At 25.1% G+C, this 11359-nt stretch overlaps 1 protein-coding gene across 1 annotated transcript; it reads right to left on the bottom strand.

Annotated features, from left to right (window-relative positions):
• Positions 1-2511: 2511 nt before the first annotated feature.
• On the bottom strand, positions 2512-4974 carry LOC136973834 (neprilysin-1-like). The gene has a single exon (XM_067268615.1). The coding sequence runs from the start codon at positions 4970-4972 to the stop codon at positions 2780-2782; it is 2193 nt and encodes a 730-aa protein (XP_067124716.1). The 5' UTR covers positions 4973-4974; the 3' UTR covers positions 2512-2779.
• Positions 4975-11359: the final 6385 nt, after the last annotated feature.

Below are 11359 nucleotides of genomic sequence, written 5' to 3'. Positions count from 1 at the left end.
TCAAGATATTTCGTAAGTTAAAGAGCTCTAAACAAATAACAAAATCAAAATTTCTGAACAAAGGTAAATGTGAAATATTAATTAACATCTTGGGGGTATATTTTAATATCCAGAATAATCATAAACGAGCTTTTTCTAAATAGTTTCGATATATTTCATAAGTTTACTTGTATTTTTTCAAAATTTTATCGTTCTAAAATTATATTTGCTTCTAATTTTCACATATTATACATTTAAATTAAATAAATATCAAACTGAGCAATGAGATTTTATAGTAGAAAGTCAGAAAGTCAGAACTGTAATACAGAGTTATATTTCATCATCTTCATTCGCCTAAAAATAAAATGAAATAAATTGGGAATGGCTATACAAATGAAGCAAAATAATAATAAAATTTTAAAATATTTTAAGGGATTTAAATCTAATTTAATTTATCAATAAAGAAATCTTTTAACGTTCAGATATCATATAGTTTTATAAACGTAATTGTATATATTTCAAATATTTATTGATTTTAAATGCATAAATTGCTTTAAATTTTGATTAATTAAGTAAATTAATCATAGTTTTAGTTAACCCTTTCATAAGGTTACAGAAAAAAAAAAAAAAAAAAAAAAAAGTTTAATACAACATGCCTAAATGGTGACAAATTTCTTTCGAATTATATATTTATAGTCTTATATATTATATTTTAAATTTTAAAATTAACTGTTTCCTCCTAAACAGAGTCAGGCTCTAGTTTTCGTTTCCTTGATAAAATATGCATTAATTTATACTTTAAACGATCTTTCAAGAAAACAAGCGTAACAAACGTAAAACGTTTTGACACTAACTCAAATTTTTCTTGTCTAAAATCCTTTGAATAATTCAATATTTTATTTGTATTATTTATTATTGTTGGTAAAAACTTGCTTAGTTTTAATAAAATATATAACAAATTTCAATGAATACAGCAAGCATAAATTCTAATTCTTTTTCTAATCGTGCAATGTTGAAATTAATGTATATATTCCAAACAGGAAAATAACGTGAAAAACTACACCATACAGTACTTGAGCCTACTAATGCGAAACCTTAAATTACAGATTAGAAGAATGTTCAAGTATCTACATTAAATGATATTTTAAAAATTTATTTTATAATAAATAAATAAATAAATAACTATCTGTGGATCAAAGGTTGCAATAAATTTGCTCAATTTATGTTATATCTGTAATGTATTATCTGAGTTTTACGTATAAAAAGTTATGTATACATATCCATAAAGTCTGTGTGCAATTTAAAAAAAAAATTATAACTTTATTAGTATTTGTGATAGAAAAAATCTGTAAGAACTATTAGAGAGCTTAATGTGCCTAGTTTTAAGTAAAATTAATTACTAACAAATGTTTTTAGAGATTGGAAGAGGTGGACCATTTTCTTGGCCTCCACATTCGCCAGACTTGACTTTATTAGTTTTTTTTTTTTTTGTGAGGACACGTGAAAGCAATAGTGTATGCAATCAAACCTCGATCGTAAGAAGACTTGAAAGCTAAAATAACTAATGTAATTTCAGACATCAAGTAAATCAATTGACAAATGTTTATAAAGAACTTACGAAATTATATAACCCTTTGTATTACTGATGGTGGACATGTGGAAACTTAATAAAATACATAAAACAATTAAAAAAATATATAGATTTTCTTATTTCTAATACATTCTACATAATTTCTCTATCACAAATACTAATAAAGTTATAAATTTCTTAAATTGCACACGGACTTTATAGACACTCTATATATTAATATTAATGAGAAACGTGCCCGATATATCCGGACAGACCATCTACGAGAAATCCGTGATTGACACTCCAACCCGGGTCTTCTAGAGTAAAAGCCTTAATCCAGACGTCACCAAATCATTAATTAATATTGATTACTATTAATCGTACAGTACTGTACAGCATTGTATTTACGCGATTTTGATAATTAGGCTTACTCCAAATTTTTCAATAAATAAAAACTATTCATTAAATTATTTGATATCAAACAGGGATAATTAATAATATTTATTTATTTTAAAGATTTTTGTCAATCTTTTGAAACAATTATAAAATTACTGTATTACTTTTAAAATTCAATTGAAGTTAAGTTATTAAGATAAATAATTTGAGGAAGTAGTGATAGAAATTACTAATAGTAGGCCTATATTGTATAAGATTTTTTGTCGTAAATATTATTTTGTTTTATACCTATAATATTATTAAATATTATAAATAATTATAATTATAAAATTACTGTTTTATATATATCTATATATAATATATGTATAAACTACATAATAAATTTTATTAATTGGCCAAATATCAAAACGTTAGTGTTTTGCTTAATAAACATTTCTCAGCAATAGAAGGTCTATTGATTATTTATTTAATAATTAAGTATTTAATAATTGAATTTAAAAAATAAAGATTTTAGATTTCTCAAATATTTTTATTTTTTCAAATTAATATTTTAAATATATGCGACGATAATAACAAACTTGTAAATAAAATAAATAATAGTAAAACATTGAATATCAATTAAGAATATAACATTTAAGTAAAGAACTTTATACGAAAAAAGTCATATACAGTACTTGAATAGAGGCCAGCTTATTTTGGATAATTTATATGATCTGCTATTTTATAATAATTAAAATTAAAAAATTATATTTAATTTCATTTTTTTAATTTGCCTGATTGCCAGATATTATTAAATTTTATTTATAGTTACTATGTTTAAAGAGATTTCCTGCTTTATCTCCAGACATTGCATTTCTTTTCGGGATTCATATAGCTTGTTGGAACACAGTTAAAAGTTTCTGAAAATTCTGGTAAATTCATTAAAGGACCAACAACTCTATATATGCTAGGACTGTGCTTAGTAGGTATTCTTTTTACTTGTACATCATTTGTTTCGCACCACATCTCAGCATATCTAATGAAAAACATTTGCTTATTGGTGTAATTAAGTCCCGGAAGCTTTGGTTCCTCTCCATTTTCCTTAATGTATTTATCATAAGCTCGAAATGCTACAAGAATTCCACTATTATCAGCAAAGTTGTCGTTAAATGTATTACTACCATTGACTGTTAAATTTCCTTCTATTGGGAATTTAGAATATTGATTAATCAGACAATTTTTTCTTCTGTCGAATTCGAATATAAGCTGTAAAAATTTTTTACCGATTTTGGTTTTATTTTGTAAATTACCAAACGTTCTTATTAATGAAAATGAATCCTGAAATCCGTGCGAAAATTCATGACTAATTACAGTAAATATACCACCATAGTTTAAATATTGTGGCATTCCAAAGACATAATAAGGAGAAAACATCCATCCTAGTGGTATTGCTATTTGTCCTCCTGTTTCAAAATCTATGAAAATCGGTGTTAATCCAAATGGATCGAAAACAGTTGTTTCGTAATATTCAACAATCAAAGGCGTATTGAATGTCATATCATATAGCCATTGCCTATTCAAAGATAAGATGTTCTGCACATAGTTGTCTGTGATAATGATATTATCGAATATTTTCTTTAAAAATTCCATATTCATATAGCCATTAGAATATCCAATACTATAATGTATATTATTTAATTTGTCTTTCATCCCCCTTTTGATTTCTCCGTTAATCCATTCTACCTCAGAAAAAATTTCTTTAAGACTATCACTAATTTGTTTAGCATAATTCTTAACTTCTTTAACTAATTTTTTCGGATTTAATGATTTTATTATCATATGGTGCAATCCTAATTCAATGTATCTTCTCATGTAATTAATACAGTTCTTCCATTTTAGTGTTTGATCTTTGTATTTCATCCGTTTTGAATAATACCTGAAGTAATGCCATGTTGTAGATAACATATCTCTGAATTTGTCGTCGAATATAACTAAATGTGGTACAAAACTATTCCATAAGAGTGCATTATAGATGATTCTTCTCTCGGTGTTCTTAATGAGGTTACACAGCAGGTGAATGTAATTAATGTTGAATATTCTTACTGTAGTGTTTTTCTCGTTAAATGGAGGACCAAGATATTTAAAAATGTGTTGAAACAAGAACTTCCAATTAATTTCTGAGCATTCTTTTTGTAACTGTGAAACTGTCAAATTGATGTTTTCCTGTTTCCATTTTCTTTTTTGAATTTGATTTAAAGATATTTCAAAATTACTGATTTCTTCTATTATATTCTTTGAACTTTTTACATCCATTCCAAGCATCTTTAATATATAAGTCATTGAGATGCCATATCTTCTCATATGAAAAAACCGATCAGATAAAACTTTCGATTTAACAGTCGTGGATCCTATTTTAACATAAAAAAGACTTTGCCGGAAAAGAATTTGAAACAGTAATCCAGTGCCATCATTAAATATTCCAAAGACGATAGCTTCTTCTATTGTTGAATTCAGGGTTTCGTTTTGGACTACGGGCCATTTATCAAGATAGGACAGATTTAAAAAGTTGGAAATCGCACTTTTGATTTCATAACTGTTTAAACAAGATTTATAATATTTTCTTACTTTATTTGCAAATGGTGGATCATCTTTTTCATCCGATTTCTCTAATACTTTTTTAGCCAACAGATACTTGTAATTAGGTAAAATTTCCGCTGGATTTATATATTCTCCATTAAGAGTTTCATATTTAAAATAATTTCCACAAACGAATTCATAGAAATTTTCACATGGATCAGTTTGAAAATTTATGCTTCTAAGAATAGATCCAGCTTCAAACTTACAAAAATCGCTAGTACAAACGTCTTCTATCACTTTACTTTTACCATTGTCTATCACTTTGCTTTTACCATTGTCTGTCACTTTACTTTGAAAATATGAACTTACGTAGAGGCCAGTCATGATGATAAACATAATTACGAAAAAAATACAAATTAGAATAAGGTAAAGTTCTGATTTTGTAATTTTTCTATAGGTCAAACGATCCATTTTGTCTTATCACTAAAATTACTAGAAAGTCGTTACGAAAGTCAAACAGAAAATTTTCAAATTTGAAATGAATTTAATTTCAACGAATTTAAAATTCTGTAGAACGAACAATCGAATGCTTCAATTTAAAGTTTAAATTAATAATTAATGTCAAAAAATAATAATAATAAAACGAAGAAGGAATAAACTAGCTTAATAAATAATAAAATTAAAAAATGTGCTGTCTCATCAATGGCTTTTGATGTTACCAGTTTCAACCAATAAAATTATTCATTACAAAATAAAGAATAAGACAATTTTATTTATTATTATGCGAGAAAGAGCGAGTCTGGATGGCAAGCAGCTAAGTAAGCAAACCAATGACATAGTCGGTTTCATGTGAAACGAACTGTGTCATTGGTTTACTTAGTTTGCTTACTTAACTGTTTGCCACGTAGACTCAAAGTATCAATAGTAGTACAGTACGTCGAGTTATTATAAATTTACTTGCATATTTATTACAAATAAAATAAAAAAATAATCAGTAAAAATGTATTCTGATTTATTTCAATTAACGTATAATAATTACCTTAGATTTAGAGAAATGAAATTAATAATTTAATGAGATTATTTACAATTTATTTCTTAACATTTAAATCATAGAAACAAATATAACGTTGCTTAAATTTAAATTTTTAAAGTAATTTTTCGAATAAAAAAAGGGCTTGAATATATCTACACTAAAACATATAAATATAAACGTAATTGTTAAAGCTACCTATTAATTATCTAAAAATAATACCGGAATTTGAAATTTGCTCACAAATAAAATATGAAAGTAAAATTTTAAATTATTGGCTAAAATTATATATAATTTCGTGTATTAATTATTTAAGATATTAGTTCTTTCCTATCTTAAACTTTAATTTGACTTTTTAATAATATTTTTTGATGAACGGCCAGACAGACGGCCGAGGCTTACTTCTCTGTCGAATCCGGACGAGCAAACTTCTAGAGATTTTCAGGAAGCTTCAGAAGTTTCAGGAGTGCCAAACCCAGAATGAATATGGGGGAAAAATGCCCTCTTTGGTGGCCACAGAGTAAACTTACGCGAAGAAAAAAACAGTTGTAAAAGTAAGTAGAATAATTAATACATTAATTAAACATTGCTTACTTAATTAATTAAAATTAAAATGGAATTAATAATTTCAATAATTCATAGTTAATCAGAGAAAAATATTTCGAACGAAATGGAGAAAATCGTTTCAATATAATCTTGGTTTTATCAGAAATTTATTTAATGTTTAGAATGTTTAGAAAATAGAACTTGAATATCGATTAGAAGTTGAAAATGAATCATCCATATTAATTTTTTTGTTAAAATGCCACAGAAAGGAAAGTCAGTGAATAATAACTAACGTCGAAAAAGTCAGTCATTGAGTAATTAGAGATTTCTATTTTATGAAGCTCTCATTATAATTCTATTGTTTTGATTATTATTCTACAGCAATCGATGCTTAAGATAAAAGTGACACATAGTAATTTATTAAAATTCCATGAAGATTAATTTGGTTAAAACGTTAACCTCATTATATATTATCCGAATCCTTATATAATTATCCGTATACTGCTTTAAGAATTTTACCTATTGATATCGACACTTTTAATTAAATTATTTGATTAAATTTTTTAAAAATTGCTTATAATATAATATAATGTAGCAGAATAAGAATGATCTAAATAATTAACTTTAAAAGTATAAAAATAAATGTCTGAATTTTTCAGTAAAATTGCAATAAACAGCAAGTAAAAATCTTTATATTTATTATTTATTTCGTAAGAAATTATTTTAATTTAATTAAACATCAAACAAACATATGCTTTTTCTTCTGAATTGCAAGAAACTTTAAATAAAATTAATGATATCTGCAGAATCTGTTTTTAATTCTGTTCAGATTTAATTTTTATTTAACATTTTAATAAAATTTCGATAACACATTAAAAATAATAATAATTTTTAATGAATTTAATAATATTATTATTGTTTTGTATTAATTCGTCTTATCTTATTTCCAAATAGAAATGTCCTTTCTACCAATTATCATTACTAATTTCTTACCAATTATTATAAAACATAACTTGATTGGTTCAAAAATAGGAAAAGAAATATTTATTTATTTTTAATATATTTTTTTTAAAAACAAATCATTAATAGAAATTCGAATATTTACGAAGTTTTACTTCTTTTTACTTTAAAAATTTCATTATTATATAAAACCCCTCCATTATATAAATGAGAAATATGAACTTCTACCTACTCAAACATATGGAACTGGTTAGAGAGAGATTCCATTTTCCAGCTGTTTTTTCCAATAAATCCCATAAATAAATGCTTAACTATAGTAATTTACATCTTTATTTTGATAAAGGCGGGGAACTAAAAATTAGTATTAGTAATTAGTATTAAAGTACCAGTAATTAGTATTAAAAAATAAAATTTATTTATGAATTTTGTCGTCTATTCCTGTGGATTATTTCTATCGTTATAAATTTGGGGATAACAAAGCGTACAAAATAACACAAGATTAGAAAAGAATACCATTGTCTTTCGTATATTTTTCAACTCTAAGTGTAATATTTGATTACCTAAGCCTTAATAAGAGTTACACATTGTCTTGGAATAGATGCAATGACTGATTTAAGAATGCCTACATCTACTACATGGTGCCTCGGCCCTATTACCGCCCCATTAAGTTCTTGTTATTGGACAATTTCTGTAATTTTCTTTTTCAGAACAGTCCACAAGTTTTCAATCGAATCTATACACCATGGATTTCTGAATCGGTTCAACACATTGGAGTCAGGTTAAGCGAATATACTGTTCTGTACTGTACAGCACAGTACATTTCACTTAATTAAAAAGAATTTTGAAATATTTGTATGACCTGAAGGAATGGATAATATAATAAGATCTAGATTTTATTACATTATCCATTAGTCTCGTAAATCATCTTCCATGCAACGCTGCCATATTTTGTCTTACATTGCACAAGACGAAACCCATTGTTACGTACTTAAAAGCGGTATTTTTTAGTAAAAAAAACTATTTTTCTCAATCATAAATTGTCCACGTAATACAATATATCATTTGGCCCATTTGCAGTGTTTCTTCTTCATTGTTGTTATAGAAAAAAGTTTTAATTTTATTTTGTAAGCCCTTAGATTCATTTCAGTCTTCAGTAAACTGTGCATCACTGTCATTCTGTTTATAGTCTGCACTTATTTTGAAACTATATAACATATTTCTTTTGTAATGACGTGCGAAATAGGTCAGTTTAAGGTTTTATAATTATGCATGTTAGCCCTATCTCTAAACTCTTTAGATTGAGTGAATTTGATAATTCCTGCAATCAGAGTATTCAAATAACCTCTTTTGTGGAAATCTTTATGATTCCTTGATGCTGTTTCATTCATTTTAGGCATAATCACTCATCACTCACCGTGTATACCCTGGAAAAAAAAAAAACACAACTACGAGCTGATTGAGCACGAGTTTATTATATAAACTCGTGCTCAATTATATATAAATTATCGGAAGCATTACAGAATAAAATGCAATTGGTGTAACAGAATGATGCATGAAATGCATAGAAAGTATTTAATTTCGATATAAGTTTTAAATGTAGCATCAAATAAAGACATTACTATCCTGAATTTTTGAATAGGAATGCGATTTTTTCTATCTCCATGATTACATTTCTGTGCATTAACCATATACTTCTTCGAATAAGAATTAAAAGCATCCAAAAATTCTGATAAATTCATTTAAAAACTCTGCATAATTATCTTAAAAACTATAAATTAATTTTTGAATATTCTTTTTGTAATTATATAATTAAAACAGATTTTTTATTTTTATTTTGGATTTTACCTAAAGATAACTCTAAATGTTGTTATTATTTTCGTAACCTCGAGGGAACTTAAATTGTAAACATTGTAAACGAGTTACCGATTAATAAATAATAGACCTTATATTTTCGAATAAATATTGTTTTTTAATGTGTAATTATTGATATAATAAAATACCCAATTTAATACAAATAATTGTAACAACGGATATTAATCCTGTGCCATCATTAAAATTCCGATTGCATTTCCTATTGTGGAAGTGATGTTATCGTTTTTTTTGGAAGTGGATCATTTATCTAATTGAACGAAGCTTAAAATGCTGAAAATCGCTTCTATTTCTTGGGGACTAAGAGAGATTATTTAAACAAGATTTATAATATTTTACTATTATTTTCACAAATTGGGATTTCTTTTTTAAATTTGACTTTTCAAACATTTCTTCCCTAAAATATATTTTGATAATAAGATTGACGGAGTTTTATATTCATCACAAGTGTTTTCACATTTAAAATACTTCATAAAATTTTGATAATAATGAATAAGAATGTTTTATGCTTCTGGGAATCGCTGTATTTGCATAAATAACATATTTTTTAATCACTTTCTCTTAAAACTATATTTAAAAAATGATCGTAGTGATAAATATAATGGTAAAATAATAAATAAAAATAATATATAACGTTTTAATGCTCTTATTTCTTGGCATGGCAACCGACTTACTTTTAGTTAACTTTAATTTTATTGAAAAGGAAAATGTACGAATTTTCAAAAATATAAAAGAATATCAAATATTAGAATTTTTAAAAAATTAAAATAAGCTATAAATTTATATTATTACACAAAATATTGAACAAGTAAGATTTTATCCAATGAAATTTCTCTTTACATTTAAAATCTCGGCGGTTCCATTTTAGAGATTTAATTTATTTTAATGAAATTGAAATATACTGTATAAAGAAATATTGCCCTATTTCTTAGATAATTTATTTTTTTAAATGCGTATTTATTTACAGCTATAACATTTTAATATGTATTTTTAAATTGCGTGTCAACAAAATATATTTCATATGCTAAGGGAATTGTGATAGGTAGAATATTTAGTAAGATATTAACGTTTCTAAAAACAAAAGTGGATATTCTACTTTTATATCTTTTTTTCGTTTGTAAAAACGATTTTTAGAAGAAATAAATGAGAGAAATTTTAAAATATTCCATAAATAAAATATAGAAATCAATATAAATTTGTTTGTCTACAATGTAAAATAATTTTATTCTTTTATGTATGCTTCTGTTTATGTTTTATATTTATAATTAATTCCTAAATAAGTTAAAATACATTAATAAAATTTATCTAAGATTTCTTGATAATTACTTTGAATCCCATTTATTTGATCACTGCAATGATATAACGAGTTTAATAATTATTTACTGAACAATGGATCATTTTTTTAAAGTGTAAATATAAGTAAATGACCAACAGATTCGATAAAATGCCAGGATTTTATTTAAAAATTCGCTTCGTGAATAAAATAAAATAATATTCAAACTTACTCAAAAGTTTTAAGCAATTTAAGTGCTTTAAAATAAGTTTAAACTCCGTCACGTGATCAATTTTTGTACCTTTTTTATACTCTCATTGGTTAATTTGAATTTTGCGTAAATACACGTCAAAAAGAAAACATGAAATTCATTCACTGTAACAAAGGAGTGTGAAAGATAAGAAAGTTATTGTATTAGAGTATTCCCCTTTTTAAATTTTTGTAAGTAACCAGTACTCCCTTCTCTAAAAATATCTTTTGCGAACTATCCAAATGCAGCACTTATCACAACTTTATAAACTAGGAAAATTTATACGAAATTTATAATTTATTGAGAAATATATGCATTTAAAATAATTCGTTACTACAGTATTATTTTCTTAATAATGATTCTGTGTCAGTGGTACTGTACTTATTGTACAGTGCAGTATAGTACAGATCCTAAAATTACCTTTTGTTATACCCATGAAGAACTTTCGCGTGCCTCTGGGGTACGCGTATCACACTTATACGCGGGAAAGAAACCATGTGTTACAGATAGAAATCTTTTGTAATACGCAATATTCATATTTAAATATCGATTGAAAGTTGACATATTTTTGTCTAGGATTATAAAAATACAAATTAATTAGTTTCAATGTTCTAATCATAACTTAATTAAGGAACAGTTGAAAAGTAGATAGTATTTTTGTTTTCTTATTCTTTATTATAATATTAATTAATATTTTTTCGGTTAAATAAATATTTACAGATTTTTTCATGTATCACTTCATTATATTTTATATTTAAGATATTCCTAACTCAAAATAATAGCCTATACTTTAATAAGTGTACAGTACATTATGTAGTTTGTCTTCTATATTTTACTAAATTAGTTTATAAGAATTAACTAATTTACACAATTTATAGTTTAAAATATTCATGTATTCTATTAATTTGTAAATATATTATGTACTTTCAT

Source organism: Centruroides vittatus, unplaced genomic scaffold, assembly GCF_030686945.1.
Source record: "Centruroides vittatus isolate TY-2023 unplaced genomic scaffold, ASM3068694v2 contig_329, whole genome shotgun sequence".
Lineage (NCBI taxonomy): Eukaryota > Metazoa > Arthropoda > Arachnida > Scorpiones > Buthidae > Centruroides > Centruroides vittatus.
Note: the sequence above shows the minus strand (reverse complement) of the source record. Positions and strands in the feature narration are given on the sequence as shown.

Excerpts from the sequence above, each read along its gene's own strand:
- LOC136973834 (XM_067268615.1), bottom strand. The coding sequence starts at position 4,972 with ATGGATCGTTTGACCTATAGAAAAATTACAAAATCAGAACTTTACCTT.